Source organism: Ahaetulla prasina, chromosome 3 (assembly GCF_028640845.1).
Source record: "Ahaetulla prasina isolate Xishuangbanna chromosome 3, ASM2864084v1, whole genome shotgun sequence".
Classification (NCBI taxonomy): domain Eukaryota; kingdom Metazoa; phylum Chordata; class Lepidosauria; order Squamata; family Colubridae; genus Ahaetulla; species Ahaetulla prasina.
In genome coordinates this window covers 109313176-109338613 of record NC_080541.1, presented here as the reverse complement: position 1 = coordinate 109338613, position 25438 = coordinate 109313176, and the positions used below count along the sequence as shown (strand labels likewise).

At 37.5% G+C, this 25438-nt stretch overlaps 1 protein-coding gene across 5 annotated transcripts in view; it reads right to left on the bottom strand.

The window, feature by feature from the left end:
* Positions 1–25438, bottom strand: part of ANKHD1 (ankyrin repeat and KH domain containing 1) — a 159810-nt gene that overhangs the window by 55752 nt on the left and 78620 nt on the right. For 4 of the 5 annotated variants that reach the window (XM_058178201.1, XM_058178204.1, XM_058178202.1 and 1 more), the window contains exons 15-21: positions 22959–23705; positions 9138–9277; positions 8914–9025; positions 8367–8512; positions 6916–7058; positions 2355–2568; positions 190–365 (exon numbers count right to left, since the gene is read on the bottom strand). In XM_058178201.1, the coding sequence (XP_058034184.1) occupies positions 190–365; positions 2355–2568; positions 6916–7058; positions 8367–8512; positions 8914–9025; positions 9138–9277; positions 22959–23705 (1678 nt within the window). The remainder of the gene's footprint in view (positions 1–189; positions 366–2354; positions 2569–6915; positions 7059–8366; positions 8513–8913; positions 9026–9137; positions 9278–22958; positions 23706–25438) is intronic. The other variant, XM_058178205.1, reaches the window with a different exon arrangement.

Genomic DNA, 25438 nt, shown 5'->3' with positions numbered 1-25438 from the left:
GCAACAGCAATAATGACAAACGTATGAGGGCAAGGATAGAAAGCATGGGGGAGGACACACAAAGAAATGCAAATTTGCCACTGAAGTTAAGCAGTAGAAGGAAGGGAAGAGCAGGGCCAGATCAGACTGGTTGGGGAAACTGCATGTAGTTCAAGTTGTACAATTCTAATATAACAGAAAATACTATACCGATTAATCAGGAGCTCACAAAACTTGTAGTGGCCTTTATCTGCAGCAATAGTTAAAGCAGTGTCTCTTGAAGAAGGCACAGGAGGAGCATTGACATCTGCTCCTTTATCAAGAAGAACTCTTCCAACTTCTGCATAACCTCCTGATGCAGCTTCCATGAGAGGTGTGAGTCCAGTCTGTTTAAAATAACTTGCTTGAAATTCAAACTTATATGAATAAATTACTACTAACCCTTTTCACTTCCAAGTCCAAAAGCACTTCAGTCCAATCAACATTAAAAGAGGGTAGCTAAATAATATATAATACTTTATTTCTATCCATTACCTACATTATTTTTGTTTTGGAATATCTAACACAGAACAGAAAAATCACTCTTCCAAGGCCTCTACATAGCAAATTAAGGAAAATCCCTCTATTCCTAGAGTTCAGTACTCATGTTTCCTCAAAAATAAGACCAGGTCTCATTTTCTTTTGGGCCCCAATATAAACATGAGGGCTTATTTTTGGGCGTGTCCACCCCCCCGCCGGTGTACAGGAGGCCCACTTCTGCTTAGCTCACAGCGGGGCAGGAGGCCATGCAGTGTGCCAGTGCCACCGTCATGAGGCAGGGAGATGGAGCTGCACCACGCATGCATTGGCTTACCTCAAGGCCTCCACCAGACTACACACACACTTCACAGTGGCGGCTCTGGCAGATCCATCCAGCAGGACCCTGTGTGGCCATTGGCCCATTTCTTCTGCTTGCTTGCGGCCTCAATAGAGGAGGCCAAGTGATGCACCGGTACCGTGTTCACGAGGTGAGGCGGGAAGTGGAGCTGCCTCATGTACCCCGCACTGGCTTACCTCAGCGCCCCTGCAGCCAGGCCATCCAAGCCCCAATACCTGCCTCGCCTTGCAGCTACGGCACCAGCACAACACTCAATCTCTTGCTCCGTTGCAGCCGCAAGCAAGCAGAAGTGTGTCAGCAGCCATATGGGCTCCTGCTGCACATGGCTGCTGGTGCTGCTGCTGCAAAGCAAGTGTCAGATGTGGATGGCTTGGCTGTGGGGGCCCTGAGGTAAACCGGTGCAGGACGAGTGAGGCAGCTCCACTACCATCCCGCCTTGCTGCTGCAGCACTATAAGCAACCAGACAGAATGGGCAGGTGGCTGGTTGTGCAGGCTTTTAAATACGGATTATTTTGGTGGTAGAGCTAGGTGCACACATAGAAACATGCTAGGGCTTATTTTTCGAATAGGTCTTATTTTTGGGGAAACAGGGTATATACCCGGACAATACTCCTAGGTGTATTGAAAATGCCAGAACCTTGATAGACCTTTCCACCAAAAGCAGTATTATATAATTATCAGCCTTTCATTTAATGCTGGACCTTAATCCAGATGTTGTCTCCTAGAAGGAAGTCTCCTGGGATCTTGAATCAGTGGGTAAATTAAATATGAAAACATTTTGCTTCTCAACTAATGTAGAGCTCTGAGCACTATGTTTTATTATGTTTTCTAAGCATTTCCAAGTAATGTTTGCTGCTAAAAGTGCATACATAATCTCCTTCCATAAGTATGCATGAATATTACTAGAGGGTAAATAATGTATGTATGTATTAGATTTGTGTGCCATCCATTTCATCTACAGATGATAAAAGGACGTCTATGAAAAACGCGTATGTTGTGCATTGTTGGGCCTGCTGCAGAACCTGTCAGTCAAAAAATTCCAGCTGGTTGGGTCCAGGAGAACAGCCTTTTCTGCTATGGCTCCTGGCTTTTGGAATATTGTGCAGTGAAATTTACCCCTGGGCCTTCTGGAAGGGCTTTAAACTTGGCTCAACCAATTGGCCTGAGTTCTTATGGGGGGAAGGGCATGCCATACTGGAGAATGGTTAGTGGATTAAGAAAAGACTCCACCTTCACCCTTTTATATATTAGCTACTTTTTTGGTAATTTTAATTTTAATATTTTATACTATGGGTTTTATATCATGGGTAAACTGCCTATGGGCCTCCCACCCATAGTCCTCTTTGTTTAGATCACTCCATATCTCTGAGGTCACTCAGGTAAACCTCTCAGGTAAAGTGACTGGCAGCTTCCTTTAGACAATCCCCAATTTTAATTTTTATTACAAGCTCATGGTCACCAAAGTTCAATTGAGAAAGAAATCTATTGATTGCTTACCTTTGCCCTATGTTCAACATTGGCTTTTCTGTCCAAAAGCAGACTGACTACCTCTGCTCTGCCCTGGAAGCAGGCTAAAGTAAGTGCGGTATTCCGATTGGTTTCAATCTGGGCATTAATATCAGAACCCATATCAAGCAATAGTTTTACTGCAGGAACGTGACCATTCATAGCTGCCAGCATTAGAGGAGAAATGCCTAATTTACTCCCAGTCCTAAAAAAGAAAGCCAATAAATACAAATATAACAATGACATAATCTAGACAAAACGTAGAGGAAAATATTTCTTCAGTATAATTATTTTATGAAAAGCTGAGTGTTGTGTAATGAAATATATCCTCATTTCACTGCTGGAAAGTGCACTATATAAAAATCAGCTAGATTTTAAAATATAAAGTAATAGAAATGAAAAACAAAAAGTATTTGAAATATGCTAAGAATACTAGCAACATACAAGTGCTGGATGGAATTCTGAAAATCTTAGCACAGCGTATCTACAAATCACAACTAAAGATGGCTCCATGGAAAGTGGCATCAAGGGCAACAGTTGAATGAAGAGCCAGTGAGTAGCAGTGGTTCTTCAAAAGTAGTTCTTTGAACAAGGAGAGAACACCCAGAGTTACACAGGCAGTTAGTTACTCCTTGTCAAAAGACTGCAATAGTCATCTTGCTGAAATCCGTGTCTTGGAAAAGACACTGGGTTCACATACTTTCTGTTCTAATCGCTTTTGGAAATTACTTGTTAACTGTTTTGGAACCTTTGGATCAACAGGTTTTACAGTAGCGGATGAATTTCCTTCCATTTTTAGATACAGAAGTTTTAAATATAAGTCTAAGGACTTGGAAAAAAAAGAGAGAATAAATAGCAAAAGGGTGATTAAAACTTTGATTTTAGAAAGTTATGAAAGGACTAAGGATTCAGAAAAATTTAAAATAAGAAACTGTGATTAACTATGAAGAATCCTTCCTGTGGGGAATTTTTTTTCCCAAAAAATCTTCTCTTTTTTGAAAAAACACTGGATTTAGTCGCTAGTAGGAAGATGAAGAAACTAATTATTACAATTAAAGAATATTCAAATTCAACAGAATGAAGCAAAACATTTTAATGTTGGACATTTTAAAAATCTTGTTGAACAATGGACTCAAATTAATTTTAAGAGTGTCTGCTTCTACAGTCTGCATTAAAGTTTATTTATTTATTTATTTCGATTTTTATACCGCCCTTCTCCCGAAGGACTCAGGGCGGTGTACAGCCAAGTAAAATTCAATATATAAACATTAAGAGAAATTAAAAAGCATATTATAATGTGGCCGAAATTTTAAAACAAATTAAAATATAAAATATAAATAACCCCAATAAAATTTCAGTCCAGTCCCGCTTGAATAAATAGGTGCGTTTTCAGCTCACGGCGAAAGGTCCGAAGATCAGGCACTTGACGTAAACCAGGGGGAAGTTCATTCCAAAGCGTAGGAGCTCCAACAGAGAAGGCCCTTCCCCTGGGGGCCGCCAACCGACATTGCTTGGCGGACGGCACCCTGAGAAGGCCCTCTCTGTGTGAGCGTACGGGTCGGTGGGAGGCAAAAGGTAACAGCAGGCGGTCCCGTAAGTACCCGGGTCCTAAGCCATGGAGCGCTTTAAAGGTGGTAACCAGAATCTTGAAGCGCACCCGAAAGACCACAGGAAGCCAGTGCAAACTGCGCAGGATTGGTGTTACATGGGAGCAACGAGTTGCTCCCACTATTACCCGCGCAGCTGCATTCTGGACTAACTGCAGCCTCCGGGTGCACTTCAAGGGCAGCCCCATGTAGAGAGCATTGCAATAGTCCAAGCGGGAAGTGACAAGGGCATGAGTGACCGTGCATAAGGCATCCCGGTCAAGGAAGGGGTGCAACTGGCGCACCAAGCGTACTTGGTGGAAGGCCCTCTTGGATACGGCCGCCAAATGATCGTCAAACGACAGCTGCCCATCCAAGAGGACACCCAAGTTGCGCACCCTCTCCGTTGGGGCCAATAACTCGCCCCCCACAGCCAGCTGCGGCTGCAGCTGACTGTACCGGGGTGCCGGCATCCACAGCCACTCCGTCTTGGAGGGACTGAGCTTGAGTCTGTTTCTCCCCATCCAGACCCGTACGGCTTCCAGACACCAGGACAGCACTTCGACAGCTTCGTTGGGGTGGTCCGGGGTGGAAAAGTACAGCTGAATGTCATCAGCGTACAGATGATAACTCACCCCGAAACCACTGATGACCTCACCCAGCGGCTTCATGTAGATGTTGAACAGGAGGGGCGAGAGAATCGACCCCTGAGGCACCCCACAAGTAAGGTGCCTCGCGGTCGACCTCTGCCCCCCTGTCAACACCGTCTGCGACCGGTCGGAGAGATAGGAGGAGAACCACCGATAAACGGTGCCTCCCACTCCCAAACTCTCCAACCGGTGCAGCAAGATACCATGGTCGATGGTATCAAAAGCCGCTGAGAGATCTAATAGGACCAGGGCAGAGGAACAACCCCTATCCCTGGGCCTCCAGAGGTCATCCACCAACGCGACCAAAGCTGTCTCCGTACTGTGACCGGACCGGAAGCCGGACTGGAACGGGTCTAGATAGACAGCTTCATCCAGGTACCGGGGAAGCTGCCATGCAACCACACTCTCTACAACCTTTGCCACAAAGCAAAGGTTGGAGACTGGATGATAATTTCCCAAAATAGCTGGGTCCAGGGAAGGCTTCTTGAGGAGGGGTCTCACCACCGCCTCTTTCAAGGCAGTGGGGAAAACCCCTTCCAACAGTGAAGCATTTATAATTCCCCGGAGCCAGCCTAGTGTCACTTCCTGAGTAGCCAGCACCAGCCAGGAAGGACACGGGTCCAGTAAACATGTGGTCGCATGTAGCCTCCCCAGTAACCTGTCCACGTCCTCGAGAGCCACAGTCTCAAACTCATCCCAAATAACCTCAACAAGACGTGCCTCTGCCATCCCACTTGGATCATCGCAATTTTGGTCTAAACTATCCCGAAGCTGAACGATTTTATCGTATAGATAACCGTTAAACTCCTCGGCACGTCCCTGTAGGGGGTCATCCCGCCCCTCCTGTTGAAGGAGGGAGCGAGTCACCCGAAACAGGGCGGCCGGGCGGTTATCTGCCGATGCAATGAGGGTGGAAACGTAGGAACGTTTCGCCTCCCTCATTGCCACTAGGTAGGTCTTAGTAAAAGAACTCACTAGTGTCCGATCAGCCTCGGAACGGCTAGACCTCCAGGTACTCTCTAGGCATCTTCTCCGGCGTTTCATCTCCCTCAGCTCCTCAGAGAACCAGGGAGCCAAGTGAGATCTACGCCGGGTCAGAGGCCGCAAAGGCACGACACGGTCCAAAGCACCAGCCGCGGCCCGCTCCCAGGCCGCAACTAGTTCTTCAGTCGTGCCGTGGGCAAGATCCTCAGGACCCGGCCCAAGCTCCGTCCGGAACCTCTCAGGGTCCATCAGGTGCCTGGGACGGAACCAACGCATTGGCTCCGTCTCCCTGCGGTGGTGAGCGGCGGTCCGAAAGTCCAGGCAAAGGAGAAAATGATCCGACCATGACACCGGTTCGTCACTAAATCTCCTAATACCAGATCATTAATCCACTGTCCAGAGATGAAAATCAGATCTAGTGTGCCTCCCCCCATGTGTGTAGGGCCATCAATTACTTGAATCAGGTCCATGGCCGTCATGGAAGCCTGGAACTCCTGAGCTACCGTTGATGACAAGCCGGCCGATGGCAAGTTGAAATCCCCCATGACCAAAAGTTATTAATAGAAGAACAACAAGTTTTATCTGGCAAGACTGAGATTGATTTGCAAATAGATTTGAAAATGGCAGGTTTCCAGAATAAAATAGAAAAAGATGTTGCACTAAACATACAAAAGCAATTGGCTGATGTCTTAAAAAGGATATACAAATAATAAATCAAGAGAATGACCTGGATAATTTTTCCTACATTGGCTTTATAAAAGAGGCTTGTTAAAACTTCAAAGAATTTTGTGAGAAGAGGCAAAAAAATCAAGTTCTGGGATATTATTTGAAGGGAATAAATCATTAGAAGCAAAAGGAAGGAATATAAAATTGGTTTATTTGATTAAGGTTAAAATAAGTATGTTATCATCTCTGGTAATTCTTAATGAACTTTTGCTGACACTAGGACTAAAATGCAAGGATTTGTGGATTTGTTTATAGATAAGAGATGGCATATGGGAATAAGAGATCATTTTTTTCTATTTTCAGAGCATTTAAGTTACTAAAATGATTTATACTTGTGATGAAGGGAAAACTCATTTTTTCCATATATTTTTCATATATTTTTATTTTTCTTCTTCTTTCTTTCATATTCTTTGTTTGTAGTTTGCACTAATATTTTATTACTGTAATTGTAATTTAAAAAAATAAATTACTATTTTAAAAAGGTCATCCACAGATAACGAAGTTTGTTCAGTATGTCTGAATGGATAAAAGCAACGAATCTATGGAATTCAACCCTACTTTATGTTATATCCATCAGAGAATCCAAAATCTTTATAAACCAATTACCTTGAATTAATTTCTGCTCCAGCATTGAGTAGTATCTTAATAATGTTAACATATCCACCAGATGCAGCAAGACTTAGAGGAGTATAATCAGATACATTTCTGTGTTCTTTGTTTGCTCCTCGTGCTAGGAGAAGATCTACCACCTGAAATATGGAATATTATTAACACTATCAGAAGTTGACAATAGCACCAATGTGCTCAGGATAAATATTGAGTTTTAAATCTGGCAACAAACTGCTCCAGAGCATAACAAAAGTATGGAAAAGGTCATTGAAAAATTATGATGTATATATAACATTAAATAGTAAGTTAATATTCTGCCTTAGCCATGAAAGCCAGCTAAGTGACTTTGGGCCAGTCACTCTTTCTCAGCCCAATCCATCTTACAGGGTTGTTGTTGTAGGGAAAATAGAAGGAGGAAGGTGTGCTGGGTTTGTTTCCCACCTTGAGTTATTTGTAACAATAATAAAGGCAGGATACACACAAACAAACAGGTTAAGGTAAAATCTTCACTTTTTATACTACTGCCTTACTGAATTCCCATTCTATGAATAAAATTTTACATTTACATGATTATAGAATGGACTGTAGGACAGTCTGTTTTTTAAAATAGGTGCAAGAATATGTGCAAGAAATCAGTCCTAAAACATTGGAGACTCATATTAATCTGAGAAATTACATGGAATGTACAATGCTCATGTATTCCATGTAATTTCAGAATTAATTGAGATTTCCCAATCTTTTTGGATTAGTTGGCAGATCTGAAATTTTGAGAACTCACTGTTGTAGTCTTGCAATATGGCAGCAAGGGAGGGATTGATTGCTAAATCATAAAACGGCTCCACAGAGACCATAACTAATTAGAAAACATTGAATAACCAGAATGCCACTTGCTATTCCTTAAGAGTCTCCAATCTCTTCAGCTCATTGACTTATTGAAATTTCAGGTTGTTCATCGATCCCCAAATGTTTATTATATGAAAATAATTTAATAAACACTATCTACACTAATAATACTATAAATAATAACAACATCAACCCCTTGGATAGTCCCTTGGGGCTAATATGGACTACTTTAGAGAACCCTAGACTAACCCCCTCCTTCAGTCCTATTCACCTGGAGGGAGGATGCAAGTGGAAACAATTAGAAGCTTAACACACAACTTGCATCCAGCATTTTTATATTCAAAGCATGTTTTTTGTTGTAGCATGCCAGATTCCTAAGGAATCACATTATTCTAAGGTGATGATGTCCACCCAACCTGTGTGGGTTTGGAGAATCAATATATGCTTTCATAATCTAAGAAATGCAATAACTATAATATGCAGTAAAATAAATAAATGAGGAGACATACTATCAGGATGCTAGATTCTGTTTTTCCAAACTATGACTATAGCGGTTAAACAGAAACATATATGAAGTTGTTCTTTTAAAAAATGTTAACACTTACTTCTTGACGGCCACCAGAGCATGCTAATGAAAGTGGTGTGTCCTTAGTACGTTCAGACTGGGCTTCTATGTCTCCACCTTTATCTAGAAGTATTTCTACAACACCAACATGTCCAGCAGTTGCAGCTAAAATTAGTGGTGTAAACCCTAACAGAAATGATTCTATTATTAGAAGCCATTTGGAAAACAAGAATCAAAGTTAAGTTATGTTTTCAGTAAAACCAGAGTGTTTCAAAATCAGTAATTCTCAATACAGTAGCAATCAAGATCACTACGTACAAAACTGAAATAAAAGTTCTAAGTTCGTGATCGAACATTTGGGAGAAACAGAAGCAATGTGTTTTTGAAACCCTAACCACTCATTTAATTAAGTTGTAAAATCGCATATAGAAAAAAATATTTGCTGCCCAAATAATTATCATCAGCTAGGAAAAAACACAAATGTTGCAAGTCATCAGAAATTTATGAAAAACTAATGGGATGCTTGATTGGATATGTCTAATTTTAAAATAAAAGCAATGATAAATAGCATCATGTTAATAGCTTACCCTTTTTGTCTCTATGTTCTATACTGGCACCTCGTGCTATCAACACAGAGACAAGTTCTTCATGTCCACCAGCACATGCAAGCGTCAGCGCAGTATCATGATTACTCTCCGTCTTAAGATTGGAAAAAATGCATTTCAATTGTATTAAATTGTGTTATTATTGTGTCATTTAACCAAAATAATTTTCAAAAGATGTAGCTATATCAGTAATCAACATTACTCACATGGGCATCAATATCAACAGAAGGGTATGTAGGAACCACAGACTGAGAAGTCATACTGAGCGTTTGTGAACAGGACTCAGGTGTAGCCGAATCCATGACATGTGAGGAATTGGAACCAGTAGGCACTCTGCTATTGACAGCTGGGAAGGAAAAATGACATGCTCAATATCTCTTGCATGAAGAACATCTTTCCAAGAGACTGAAATGTTTTGCTATTATATTCATGAATCATGTTAAAGAAAATACAAAACCACCCTCTTCCTGAAATGTGTAAGAAGGAATCTTAATTTAATACTCTAAATCAAATGTCCAAATAAAAAAGTCAGGGAAATCCTAAAAAGCGTGAATGGTATAAGAAAAATCTGGACCGTGCCTGTTAATATTTAGTGAATGTGAAACTATCTTGTCCACATTTCAAGCAGATAAAGAATATATTTTATACATATACAACACTGTGGCCATTCATTTATTTTATTTTCCAACTCCTGGCTCACTTACTGCAAATAATACAAATCAGGCTATTGATAGTAAAATGATATTATTGATAGTAAATGTGAAAATGTGTTTCCAGTAAGACCTCTCATCATCATGACTTGCTTGTGCCCGTGCATTTATTTTAAATTTAGTATTATTAAAACCAGGTTTGGCGAAAGCAATGATCTCTCCCTCTTACAGATCTCTCTTTCCAGGTTTCAAATCCTTTTATCAGATGCAACTAGGAAGGGGAAATGGAAATAAAAGAATCCTGCTTATAACCAGGGGCTTTATTCCAGAAATAGCAATTTGCAAATGAAGTCTTCCAGAAAATAAAGCAGTAGAAAGACACACCTAGAGTATTGCTAAGGGAACATGAATCCAGGAGCATGGTACAAACTGAGTATGAGCTTTGTGGTGGTAAGGAAGCAGAAGCCTAACTACTTATCTTCCCTCATTGCACTGATAGGTTATCACCCAAATTACCTTGTTTAGATTGGCCAACTGGCTACTAGGGGTTCTCTAATGGTTTACGTGGTATAGCTATGCTGATAATACCCATATGCTGTTGAGACCTTGATCCAGTTTCTGGACTCCACAGAGTTTGAATGGTCCTGAACAGGCCCCAAGTAAAATGGAATTACTATTTTATTCACCAGGTCTTTATTTTAATTTTTAATTTTAATTTTACTTTACTTTAATTTTTAAATTAAAGAGTTTTCCTGGACTCACAACTAGATAGGCAGGTTAAGGCTATAGCCCTTTGCAACCTTATATAGAATGAAATGATTTTGCTAGAGTGTCTCATGCTCTCACCACCATCCATTTGGACTGCTGTTATATATGCCACATTAGAATATTTTTGAAGAACATTCAGAAAATTCAATGTCCATAGTGCAGCAGTACATATGTTGGTAATAGTTGGTACTATGACCATTTGACATCAGTGTGCTAGATCCCAGCTGCATATTAGCTTTCATGTGCAATTCAAAATTTTGTTTTTGACTGTTCAAGTCCTGCTTGTTGCTGAGTTATCTCCAGGATTGTCTTTCATCCAGTCTTGACCTGCCTGCTATGAAGTTCCAAAGAGAATTTTCTAAACATTCCCTACTTTTTTGGAGTAAGCTCTTAGACACTGTTTCTCTGTCATAGCATTGGCACTTCCAAACACTTTTCTATGAAATGCACGCTTTCAGAAAATATTAAAAACTGAAATGTTATAAATCCTGAATGAGCCATTGAAACTTGATGATTCCAAAATATGTGGAAAGCACCAGGTTGAGAAAGCTACACATAATCCTTGATTCATGACCCCAATTGGAACCAGAGTATCATCACTGAATGGTCATTAAGTGAGATCTCATATGACTGCTTCGCTTAACAATTTTAATTATGAAACTCCCAGTTGCAGTCTTTAAGTGATCTCACATCACTGAGGAGTTTCAGATAAGGAGTATGCAGTGCCTTAGGAGAGTGAGGGAAGCCCTGGGAGGCCAGCACTGTCCTTGTCAGAACTGCCATCATAGGCTTGAACTTCATGTTTGCTGCCAGTCTGCCATAGTGAACTATGGGGGGGGGGGGAGCTGGTCGGGAGGGGAAAAGACTAATCCTCTTTCAGAGATGAGAGGGAGTCCTCTTGTTCTCAGGGGGTTGGCCGAAATCATCAGTGCCAAAGTGCTGCTTGGATTTCAGCATGGAGCTTTTTTAGCCAGTCCCAAGAAACATGAGGGAGTTCTCTCAGCAAGCAGCAATAGCAGCTTACAACCTTCCCTGCCAGCTTCCCCAATGAACTTTTGGGGAAGCTGGCAGGGAAGAGACTACAAATGCTGATCACACGATCCTGGGGCACTTGGCATCCAGTTAGCACCCAGATTGCAATCCCATGGGTGCAGAGAGGCTATAATAATCACAAGGTTGGGCAATTGTATTAAGTCCCTTCGTTTAGCACTATTATAACTTCAAATAGTCGTTGTCATTACCTGTAGTACCACAGGCACATATGAAGCAAGAACTTAGCTCAGTATATCAGCAAAAATGTATAAACCAGATACAGGATAAAAATATTGCATATATGACTAAGGGATGAATTACACAGAATTACAATATATTATAATAATGTGAACCATTTTATTTCAAAGCATTCAATAAATAGATATCTGAAAGTACCATCAATGAAAACTAGCAAACTATTTCATCTACCCACAGGTGAACCTCAATTGATGACCACAATTGGGATGCTGAAATTATCATAAATGCAAGCCAGCTATCAAGCACTCAAATTGCAATTGCGTTACTGTGGGGTTAGTGCAACAGTCATAACTTCAAGGAAAGTCATAAGTAACTTTTTCCAAGATTATTGTAAATTTGAACCACTGTTAAGCAAACTATCATAGTGTTGTGATCCACCAGCAGCCTGTGGAGCTGGCAGCAGAGTCAGACAAAAAGGAGGCTGGGGAGGACAATGGGCCAGTCCTGGAGTCAGGGGAAGGCCCAGACGAGAGCTCTGTGTCAGATGCACAGACTCTGGAGCCTCCAGAGGCGGACAGCAGAGAGGCAGAGGAACAGGAGGAGCCTGTTCCTAGTACACGCATGCGAAAAGCTGCCAGAAGGCAAGAGCAGGTAAAGCAAAAAGGACAACTTGGGAGTAAGGCCAGATGATTGGCCCCTCCCATAAGACTTAAAAAAGCAGCAGCGGCTCTTGGGTTCTTTGTAGGAAAGCAATGTTGCTACAATTGTTTCTTGCCAACATCTCCTGTTTCTGAACTTCGTGGGGTTCTTGCCAAGAAAAACCTTTGGCAGCGTGCCAAAGATAAGGTTCGTGATAAGGCCGAATGACTTTTTCTGAAGGACTTTGTTTTGGAATTAATTTGGACTAAGCTGAGAATGAAGTAATTCTCAGCTGTTCTAATAAAATATGTTTGTTTAGGACTGATTGTGTCTGTTAATAACTACTTGGGCCTAGGTCACAACAAATAGTCCCATTGTATTCCAGTACAGAGGAGGAGGAGATGGAACCGGGACCATCTGATGTGGATGGCAAGTCTCCCCTGGAATGTCTGGAGAGTCCAGGAGCTGAGGACGATGCTATCCAAGGCTCCTCCGGCTTTGGGAAGGTAGTCAACTGGGCAGGCATCTGCTTGCCCTCACAAATGCAGGGGAGGATCAGCTGTAGGTAGGCAGTAATGATGAGGCAGCAGATTCCCTCTGATGAGGAACAGCTCTCCCCACATCCTGGATCCAAGGGCACAGAGATAAGGTCTGCAAGGCTTCTGGTGAGGAGGCTGCCCTATCCTTCCTCACAAGGAATACCTGGCTTGAGATGATTTAATCAGAGTCTGTTGGGAGGATGTATTTGTCAGGAATGATTGCTTTGCTTTGACACTTCCCTGGCCTTTGTAAATTCTGCTTCAGATCATGTTTCTGTCTTGTGGACTTTAACCTTGCTTGTGGACTACAGGGCTTGTTTTGTGAACTTTGAATCTTGTTTTTCAATACGGATTTCCTCCTTGCTTTGCGAATTGGCTCTGGTGACTATTGGCTTTAGTTTGTGGGACTGTGTTGCACTGACTGTGGGGGGCTGCCTTCAGGAAAGTTTGAGGTGGAGTTTTACTGGCTGTTGTAGGGCCATTTGTCTGGGATAGTAGCTAAATAAAGGACTTTACTGAAGCCTGCATCTGCCTAGGCAGCTTGGGTCTTAATATAGGAACAGTCATAAGTTAAGGACTACATCAAAAAGTTCTGCTTATGTCCAAATTGTTATAAAGTCACAGCATTTCCTCATAAAGCATTTTCTTTATTTCTTAAATAAAGTTCATTTAAGCAGAGATTTTTATAGTTCACATTTTTGGGTTTGAATTAGATGAAACTATTATCCTGAATCATTTTAACTTAATATAATAATAATCATGATAAAGCAAAAGTGTCAATTGCTTATCCACTGCTTCCTCCCAAAAGTTGTGAAAATATTCTTTCAAAATCTGACATAAAATTCTGTACAACTAAAACACATCTGGAATATGGTGGAATGCATGAGAAAAAAAGCAACAAATGTCACTGCAATTCAACTATAAACACTCTATTAAACACATTTTATAGATAATCTTGTGTCCAAGTCAACATTAAAAATGTATTAAAATAGAGATAAAGAGCAAATCTTTTAAAGAAACCAATCTTCAATCTTTCTTCATTCACTGATTAAAAGCATTATATTCTTGAATTAACAAAAGGAAGATCTATTTTAACTAGTTAAAAGAGATTATTAATAGGTGCTATTAATTCTTATTCTTTACAGGTGGTCCTTGTTTAGAAGCCATAAGTTGGACTAGCAATTCAGCTATTGAGCGAACCAGTTGCTATGTGAAACGTGCAGCTATACTTATGACCTTACTTTGGTTTTTTAACTTGCAAAAGTTATAAATATGAGGATTGGTCACAAAATTATCTTTTAATCACCATCATATCTGCAAATGTTCACTAAATGAGGCAGTTCCTAAACAAGATATACTATCTTTATTATTTTCCGGCTTTTTTATACATAACTCAAGGTAGCAACCATACCTAATATTCCTGCTTTCTATTTTTCCCATAACAACTATGTGAAGTGGCTAAGAGGAAGTTTATGCCCCAAGTCATGCAACTAGTGTAGAAAATCAGGAGTCTCGCAGCACTTTTTCCAATTAATAAATTTTATTAAAAGCTATTCATTTGTTACCTGAAAAAGATATTATCAGATTCCTGATTATTATTTTTTTGCCACTACTGATAAGAGTTTTTCTTGTATAATGTGAAAAGCTGCAGGTTAATATCTGGGTCCCACATTATTTTATAGTACAGCTTGTTTTACAATGGCTTACTGAACTAAAGCATAATAGCTTAGTTTATATAAAATGATAAATGATAAACTTGCTTACAACACATATGACTGAACCCCAATTAGTTTGTAGCAAAATGTTATTTATTAAATTTGCTATTATAGCACACCTGATTTGTTGTAAGAGTATAACAGGAATGTCTACATCTTTTTTTTGTTTCTAATATACAAATACTCAAACAAGATTCATAATACTGGCTGTCAACAGTAGTTGACAGGACAAACTTAAATGTGTAACTGATACCTATTTGTGAGTTTTATGCTGCTGAACTTAAGAATCCAATTAGTTTACAGGATCACACATTTGATTTCAAAATGTGTACAAACATCTTAAAATTGAAATCCCTAAATCAAGTTATTTTAAAATTTAAATACTTTTGTGTTTCTTAAAAAAATTAAGAAACTGAGCTATTTTAACAAAGTTTTGAATAAAAAACTATTAAAGGAGAATTAAGATCACTGATACCTACCCATCAGACAATTGAGTTGTTGGTTGTTGGATACTTGCTTACATACCACTAAAGCCTTCCATACTATTTTCCTTAATCTATTGTTTTATGAATTCTTCTCAACCCATCTTGTTCACATAATAAGAATGCATATAGCTTATGTTACAACTGTTTCCTAATAGCACGGTTTTATTGTATCACCTCTTTTTATTTTCTCTCACTGCACTTCGGGAAATGGGAAATCTGCAGCCCTTTTCCAAATACTCTGGAGATGCCAGATGGATTACTTTTTCTTATGGAATTATTTTCCACATATTCTCCATTAATGAATACAGGTGACTGCAATCAATCTTATGTAGGTTGTCCCTTGAACTGAAGTCTGACAAGGGATTTGAAGGGAATGGTATCAAACACATATTTTATAAAGATAAGAACCAGGGAAAAAGCAAAACTGTGTTAGATAATTTATTTTTGACTTCCCAAATTGACATTAACATAAAAACAGTAAATATTAGGTATACAAATAAATTTGTTATTAAATAGTAAGTTCTGCAAACAAATGGGCTGCCTAAATAAAAAGTTATTTCTATTCACACAACTGTTCCTGAATCTGTTCAGATGTTAATATAAGGCTTTTATAACAATATCCGTGCTGACTCAACTATCTGGCATTTGGAGATCACTTTTTATTTCAATGCTCCCAGATTAGGAGTATTGAAAAAAAAAGAAAAGGAGTTGCATTTGGCAGCCACACTTTCAGCATTCAGAAATGGGGAGAGCAGGGAATTTGAGGTGATCACATTACATTAATGAGGTGATCACTAAGTGAGGTGATCACATTAACTGAGCATCACAACTTACAACTCTAATGGCCAGGCTCTGTAATGGTAATAAATCGAGGACTACCAGTAAAACTTTTAATTTTATCACAACATAACTCCATGTGCCACATAATGTCCTTCCTGTTAAAAACAATCTTTAGCTGTAATAAAGGCCCTGCAACATTATATGCAAATATCTTATATGCAGAGACCACAAAGGTTTGTGTTCTGAGAAATTTTGATACTCACTTTTATTGCTTTCTAGTATAATTAAAGAAAAAAGGAGAAAATGACTGAATAGCCTTATGCAAATCACTAATCGAGGCTGATAATGATGTGAGTCATTTTTCTTATTTCATAGACCAATGACCCACTTTCATCAATTTGATTGTTTATGGAGCATATTAAGGGGTCACACTCCCAAAACGGGTAGGCTTCAAAGTTGGGTCAACTTTTGCCTCAAAGTTGCCTCAAAAGGTTGGAGATTTTAAAACAGCGAATTATATACTTTAAGCCTTATAAAACTCATTTTGTCCTTAAGATTCCCTTAAACTTTAAAATCTGGTCATGTACCATGCTTTCCCATAGCATATAATTTGCCTTATTAAATGAATACTATAAGCAAAATGTAATATAAAAGTAAGTATGGATCCAAGACCCATTTTGCATACAATCCAAAATCTCAGATGTTATGAAAATGTTCTTGTCCCAACAAAGACAATTAAGAGACACTTTTATGGAATATTACAATCTCATAGAAGAAGGGCTTAATTCTGAAAAATTGGGTATAATTATAATTATAATTCTTATAAGAAATGTACTTTAGGGAATGAACATATTTTTGCATCGATAGTATGCTTCTTAAAAGGGGAGCTCCTCAATTGGAACATGACTTGAACAGTCATGTTCCAAATGAGGAGCTCCCCTTTTAAGAAGCATACTATTTCACGTAGCCAACAATAGCAAATGAGGAACTGGTGAACCTTGGAACTCCTCTCTGAACTGAGAAGACAAGGGTTCGCCCATAACTTTGCTTCATATAGAATCTCTATGTCAAGAGATTGCAAATAAAGATTTCCAGACAACTCTGAAAACTGAAGGAAAATCATTGCCTAAGCTGCAGTTCAGCACCTTTAAAAAGACATTGGGTACAACTTTTTTCCCCTTAACTACTTTAGGAAGATGCTGATTATGTTTTTTCTAGATGTTTAGAAGTTTTGGAAGGACAAGGTTTATTTTACTGGGAGAATCTCCTATCTTAAAAGAAATAAGTGTTATGTAAGTTTAAGGATTAAACAGCAAAAAGGAGGGCTAGAATGTTGATTCTGAGGCTAAATGGACTCTATAGATCCTGTGGGTGTTTTAACACTTTATAAGGAATATCTGAAGATTTTGAAATTAAAATGTTCCTAGTTCCAGTGACCAACTCAGATTGCATCCTGCAACATTACACTGGGATGTATATATTTGTTTTGAAATTCATTTTGAAATTAATTGTAAGAAATCCTCTTGTGGGAAAACTTTGCTGATCGGAAGATAAACAGATAAAAAGGACCTTGAAGGTTGATTAGAGGGAATCAGAGAGAGCTAAGAATTACAATTAAAGGAAAATAAAACATGAATTCAACGGTGCCATACTATCGGATTACAGAAGAAATTAAGTATACTCAGAAATTACTTGCAAGTTTGTCTGATACTGTAACAGAGGATATAGAAGAACAATAGAAGGTCAAGTTTATTTGAATGTGGATTTGGATTTTTTTAAAATGCAAGATTATAAAAGTGAAATGGAAAAAGATGCTATGAATCTGAAAATGGATTTTAAAATACTACAATATAAGATTGATGTGGGAAAAATGGCACAATGGATTTACGAACAAAACCAACTGGTGTCTTAATAATTAAAGGGAATATAATTAAAGGGGATATATTAATTATAAAACAGAGAAGTGGACTCAGAAAATCTTATTTTGGATTTACAAGTGGGATGTGTTAAACTAAACAAGCTGTTTTGGAGAGGAGACAAAGAGAAAATGATAAAAAATAATTGGGGGACACTGATAGGATTAAAGAACCAGGAAGGTAAGCAAGGAATTTGATTCATTCAATCTTGGTTAATATGTTATGTTGTCTCATAGCTACTCAAATTTGTTTTTGACAAGGACTGAACGACAAGACTTTAAAAATCTGTTAATAAATGAGTAAATATTTCTTTTGATTTATTGCTTAAAGAAAGTGATAAATTGGATTACAAAATGGATTTATTTGATTGGGTTAAAATATATACATTACTATTTCTGGGAGCTCTTAAGAGACTTTTGCCAATTAGAATTGAATGATGAGGATTTTTTATAATGTCATTTTTGATCACGAACGAGATATACTTTTTTATTGAAATATTGGAGAAGGTGTTAAATTACTGAAATTATTCTTGTCTGTAGGGAAGAAGGAGTTATCTTTTATATATATGTTCCCATTGTGACTCTGCCAGGAGAAAGAGAAGAAATTTTTTTCTAACTAATCAACATTTTGAGGCCTTGCCCAAGAAGCTGTGATAATTCTACTTTCTGATGAGAACATTGTTGCAATGGTAAAAACTTGAGACCAGCAGCCAGAATCCCTTAAAGAATCCCCCACATTCATGGCCATTTGCAGGGACTTGTGGTCACAAGACTGTGTTTTACTATAGTTTTGCAGAAAGCTGGCATTTCCAGTTTTCAAACAATGAGTTCACTTAATGAATGCAGTATTTACAGTTAAGATTGTAGTGCTCATTTAACAACTGCCACAAAAACATTAAATTGGGTTGGTCATGTGATTGACCCATTTTATGATTGTTATGACTGAGAACCATAATGAGTACGCTCCATTATGGTTGTAACACAAAGACTACCGGTAACAGAATAGAACTTAAAAATTCAAGGGATAAAAATCTCAACAATGGGAGTTACGAAAATCCACAATAATACCTCAGCAATAATGTATAGTTTATAGTTTAATTTATTTGAGGAAAAACTCTAATAAATCATTAGGATTAATAAGCGACCTCAAAATGCCATAAAAATGAAATTCTATTTTTATAAAATAGAAAGTTTTCTAAAGAAATGCAGGAACCAGCTAATGAGGAATGCAAAAAATAAAATATTAAGGTCAATATAATAATAATAACAATAATAATAATAATAGAGGCACAAGTCAAACAAAGCTCTGAAGAAGAAAAGTGTAAATTTATTATGAAAAAAAAGCCAGAATTATGAAAAAAAAGCCACTGATGCCAGTTGAAAATTGGAATTTACTAAATGCAGAGGAAATAAAAAAATGAATATTGAATAACATAATAAAAATACAAACAGAATGCTGGCAAGAAAACATGATTGTTTTGACTGAGAACCATAATGAGTACATGGCCAATTTCTACAAAAAAAAATGAGGGGAAAGTAGATAAATATAAAACCTGCCAATGGTTTATAACTAGAACATTTAAAAAAAGGAAATGAAGGAAATGAAGGCATGATTTTAGGTGCTCATAAGCAAAGTTTCAAACTAATGCAAATTGAAAAATCATGTGCAAATTGTGCAAAGAAATAGAAGCATATTAGGTCATATGCTCAGCTCTTGCAAAAGGATTTCACAAACTGATTATAAGCAACAGTGTAACAGTCATCAAAATGATTTATTGGAACATCTGTAAAAATTATCATGTATTTGTAATGAAAAATTGGTGGAAACATGCAGTTGAAAAATTAGTTGAAAATGTTAAAATATTGTGGGCTTTCTAAATATAGATTGATAGTCTTGGCTCATAATACATCAGATGTGTTTGTGATTGAAAAGGAGAAATTAAGGATAATTGATGTGACAATACCAGGGGATAGCAGACTAGAATTGAAAAAGATCACAAAGTATTAAGATCTGAAAACTGAAGTTGAAAGATTATGGCATAAACCAGCCTTGGTGGTCCCAGCGATTATCCGCACAGTGGATGCCACACCAAAAAATCTTGGATGGCACTTGGATAATCTGCATATTGACAAAATTTCCCCGTCAATTATAAAAGGCTTGAATCCAAATATATACTATACCAATACATTACAACATCCTAGGTTCTTGGAAAGAACTTGATAAGTATGAAGGACAATGCAAACTAAAGTACTGGCAACTATGACTTCACATTCTTGTGAGCAAATAATAATTACTATTATTCAGTTAAGGTCTTATGAGACCTTTAAGATCTAATTAGACAGGCATCTTGTTTATAACATGCCTGATATAACAGTTTTTGAAAATAAATTCTGGTTCATTGGTGTTGCCACTCCAGGTGATGCTAGGAGTGAGGAAAAATGATTGGAAAAAAATTACAAAATATCAGGACTTTCAGGTCAAAGTTGAATGTATGTGGGGTAAAAATCTATATACTAATTATTGGAGCCCTTGGAGCAATACCTTGATTTTCTCAATATCTAGAAATATTTAATTTATCATACTTCAACACCCCAGGTTTTTTTTAAACTAACCTGATTGGAACTGCCTATATTTTTAGATGCTACCTTTATAATTCTTAAGTACTTGGTTTGGAGTAAAATTATTAACTTTCCACCAGATTAACCCACACATACAATAAATAATTTACTGAATATTAAAGGAATAAAAAGGGCTAAACACTAAATAACATAGATAAGAGAATTGTTTAAATTCTTTTCGCTGGAAAGAAATAGAAAAGAAACCATTGCCTAAATCATTATTTTGAGGGACCGAATCTGAAAATGACAACAGATGGAATTGTTTTTCTAATCTAAGTTCAATTAAAATTTATCTGAAAGTAAATTGTTTTAGAATTGTTGAACATGTTATAATGCTAAAAAGAGACCACTGAAAGTATTTTAAAGATTTAAGTCTTGTTGAAGAAAAGCCAACATAAGTTTGGTAAATTAAATCATGGCATATTCTTTACTATTCTTTTGAAAGGTTCAATGAAGTATCGATGGGGTAATCTGACAGATACACAAAGGCTTTTGATAAAACCAATCATCCAAATCAAATTCAGCTGTTAATCAGACAAGGGATTGAACAGAAATTAGTGAATAAGAATAAATTGTCAAGTTTTCACCAGATGCATTCAACAAAGTCCTTGTAGATTTTCATTGGCACTAGTACTTTTGAAGTTTTTTATAATTTTTTTTGAGTTAAGGTTTTCTTATAACTAACAGTAAATTGGGAAGGTTTTCTAATTATTTGGAGAGTTGCGATTTGTGACCTTTCCTATTGGTGTCTGACAAACAAAGTCAATGTAGAAACTGGCAAGTAGCCGCAAATCAAGTTCACATGAGATACTTGCTTAAGAACTTATGCATTAAGCAAGAATCTCATGTGATTGTAACTTGATATACTAATTATTGAACCCTCACTTAATGATGGCAATCGGGACTGCCAGAACTGCCATCACTAAGTGGTGCAGTTATGTAGGGGGTTTTTTTGGTCTTACAACAATGCTGTTTAAAGGCAGAATTTCTGGTCCCAATCAGCATAATTAAGGGAGGACTACCTATGCTGGTCAGAAAAAAAACACCTTAGAATAGAATTCAATGAAAGCATTTTCATGTAAGGAATTATGAATCCTCCATCTGTCAGTATACCTGAATTTTTTCCATTTTCCAAAATGATTCATTTAATAAGTTTTTAATTTCATTCTTCAGTTACAAAATCTCTCAAAATATGGAATGTTGCTTACCATTAAAAAAAAACCTGCAGAATTACCTCTTAACAGATACAATAATTTAATAAGACTGATTAGAATAACCCCTATCATTAGGTGAAATCAATCAGCCACTTTGAAGACAGACCAAAAATAAAAGCTAATTGAGGCTAAAAGCTGACTCCTCCACTGCCATACTAATCCATCTCCTACAACAGCTATCTTCATTTTATTCAGGTCAGTTTTCTAGAACAAAACCCATCAGCAAGAGTGGCAGTGCCTAAACCAATGCATGAAAGTGAGCAGCTGGGGGCAGACTTAATGGGTGAACAAGGACCACCTTCCTACCTTGGGCAGCTGATTAAACTACTGCTAATCAAAGAAATTTGATTGGGAACAGCTCTTTCTAAAGTCATCCAGTGAAAAAGAATGGCGATAGATTTAGTACAAATAAAATAATTTTTTTCTTTACCTAGCACACAATGCACTACCATTTGATACCATAATATGTAGTAATGTCACCACGTTGTATGTATCCTTTAAGAGGATTCATCAATTTTATGGAGAATAAAATTATCAATTGCTAGCCAGATAAAATAGCTATATACTATCAGTAACAGAAGCAACAAGTCTTGCAATATCCACTTCTGGATTGAGTTTACTCTTGCTTTGGAGTTTCACATTCATGTTAGTTGGCTACTATGAGAAAATATGCTAATCAATGGGCATTTTGATTCTATTCAGCACAGTTTAAGAGTGAGTGAGTGAGTAAGGGGGGGAGAGACTCTGTGCTTGTCTATTTACCTCTAGGGACTAATCTATCATTTGAGTCCAAATACCCTAATTTGAAGTGTTACCCTGATGGGATAGCTATGATTGCGACAACATGCAAATAGTACAAAATGGGTAAGTAAAGCAAGCCCACGTTTATTACCAAATATAACCTATTCTCACTCCCTCACTCACTTCCAAGTATTTTTGATCTTTATCTTTAGTTAGTGGAGTAATACTTTTCAAAACTATTCCATCTTATGACTGACTATAGGCTTATGACATTCTACAGCTACATAAAATAAATAAGTAATTAGCGATTGAGTTCTATTGATATATAAAAATCAAACAATGTCAACTTGAGACCACTAATTAGAAATTATGAAGACAGCTCCTACAAAGAATCAGATTCACCAAAATACTATCTTCTCACAAATGTTGCCTGATCAACAATTTGCACAATTCTATAAACTGATATATTTTCTTAAAAAGATTCCCATAATAGTTATTACACCAGAAATGAAACCCAAATGGATCAATACAGTAAAAATCCAATAAAGCAAAACATTTTGCTTTGGATTAAATAATCCAAAAAGTTGGATATAACTGAATGCCAACATTAAAGCTAATAAAAACTGTTAAAAACAATAAGGGAAAGCTAGAAAACTTTGCGAAAGATAATGGGAACAAAAGAAACTAATAACACACATATTTATTCAAGAAAAGGTACATTTCTCAACCCACCTGCTATCAGGTCATCAAGAGTGTCGGTAAGCGTCTGTGCTGGCGAGGCAACCATTAATCCATCTGGTTCTTGAACTAACAGTCCCTGAACATGTCCAGCAATTGGTTGCTGCTGTCCTATAGTTTGCTGATTACCTAATACTTTCTGAAGTTCAAAAGAATCTGTCCCATTACAACCTATGTTACTTGAAAAGTTACACTGTGGTGTTGCGAGAGGCTGAAGAGGGGCAAACTCAGTTTGCTCAGGAGATGAAGGAGAGTGTTGTTGCTCATCTTTATGCAGGACACTGTCAACCTGTGACAACCCTGAAAGGTTATCCCCAGGAAGGCCCTCATTTCCTTCCAGTTCTGGGAGAACACCTGCATGTGGACACTGCTGCTGCTGAGTAAGGGGAGCGTCTGTCTGACCTTTGGTCTCCAAATATTCTTTGGTAAATTGCTGCTGTGTTTTCATCTGCAACTGCCTTTCCACCTTTTGCAGCTCCTTCAGTATTTTCTTTTTCTTTTGTACTTGTTCTTCTCTGTTCTTTTTGAGCTCTTCAATTTTATCTTTATTCAAAGGTTCACCTTGAATCAATTCCAACGATTTAAGTTGTGCTTTTTCAATTGCACTAATTCTCTGTCCAAGTTCATTGAGCTTGCCTTCAGTTTCTTCTACTATACATTCCAAAGGCTGGTATGGGTGAAAAGGTGATAGTAGTTCCTGATCTGCTACCTGAAGGGAAGTTGACTTCTGCTTGGATGTACCTAAGCACACGAAAAATGTTTGAAAAAGTGCCATGCTGCAGTTCACCCATATCTCCCACAATCTTTTCCCACCCAAACGTAATCATTTAAAGATAAAATAGACCAAAGCTGTTACTCAAAACCAGAAAAGACATTAAAACATTGGATGGGAATTTAAATATGGACCCCTGCTTTAATTTTTAATACTCAAAGGAAGATTCTGTCTGAAATGTAGGCTACCAAAAAATCATTTACTACACTTGGAAACTCAAACGAAACTTGCAAAACAGTTGCAATACTCTCTCACCCATCTTTTTTTTAGAGAAGTGCTAAATAAATGCAAAAACAATATAGTATTTTTGAAAAATGTTGCAGGTTTATAAATGCAACACAAACTAATCTAACAAGAAATTACTGCCAATTCAACCTCCATGCAAATACAAGCCATTCTGGTATAGGAGCTTTATTGTTCAAAAGTCCAAATTCTAAATATTTTTTAAAAGCTAATACATTTGGTGTTAATATACAAAATTAAAAAAAAATATTCATAATGAATCAAATATTTTGAAAAGTAAACAAAGAATTTTAGGAGGACCTTTATACCTATTCAAGAAATTATATTATTATATAGAAGATATACAAGACAAATATATATACTATTTTATTTCACTGCTCCAAGGTTATATAAAATTGTATCAATGTATAGATACTGAGTTCCATATTTCTAAAAAAATGAACAATTCATATTCAAAAAATAATACTAATTATACAAAATCAATAGAAACTTTGCCATTAGCTATGTTCTTACAGTTTTCCTTTTTTTAAAAAAGTGTAAATATCCTAAACTAAGCAATCTTAAAATCCTTATATCTAATTAAGACTATTGGGTATTTCTATGGTTCTTCCTATTATTATGTGCTATTTTGTGTTCCTAGTTGTCTTTTGTATCTAGTTGTCTTTTGTATGAATCTATTCTTTTTCCTGTAACATTCTTGATTTCGAAAGTCTATTACTAGATTTGCTGCACCACAATTAAACTGAACAATTTTGTACTCAAACTATAGAACCTCACTGAATCAGGATATTTTTATATATGTCAGTTCTCACATTTAACTCTTAATTCTTTCTTCCACTAAGATCTTGACAATGTAAAGAGATAAACTGAAATATAGACATCTGCCTACAATGTAAACTACAGCTGAAGTTTCTAATATTAAAGCTATACTACATATTTATGTGCATTTGTTTACAGATTCAAAAGAAGGAAATAGTGAGTAGAGCAATCAAAATAATTTGGATACACTACCACTCAGTTCTTTTTAACAAACTCTCTTGCAGTAGTAGGGTGGTGCAGTGACTTAGTGGTTAAAATGCAGGGCTTGTCAGCTGGAAAGCTAGCAGCCCTAGGTTCGAGACCCAAGTGTCATGGGATGTGGTGAGCTCCAGTCCTCACCCAAGCTCTTGGCCAACCTAGCAGTTCAACAGCATGCAAATACGAGTAGATAAATAAGGACTATCTTCTGTGGGATGGTAACAGCACTCCGTGACAACATGCTGGCCACATGTACACAGAAATATCTTCAGGCAACACTGGCTCAATGGTCTTGAAATGGAGATAAGCACTGCCCCCTATAGACAGCAATGACTAATGGAATACAATCCATAGGGATCCCTGTACCTTTTTTACCTTGCAGTAGTAACACTTCTAAACTTACTCTCTTGTAGTCAGCCATATATTCTTGTTTTTTATTTCT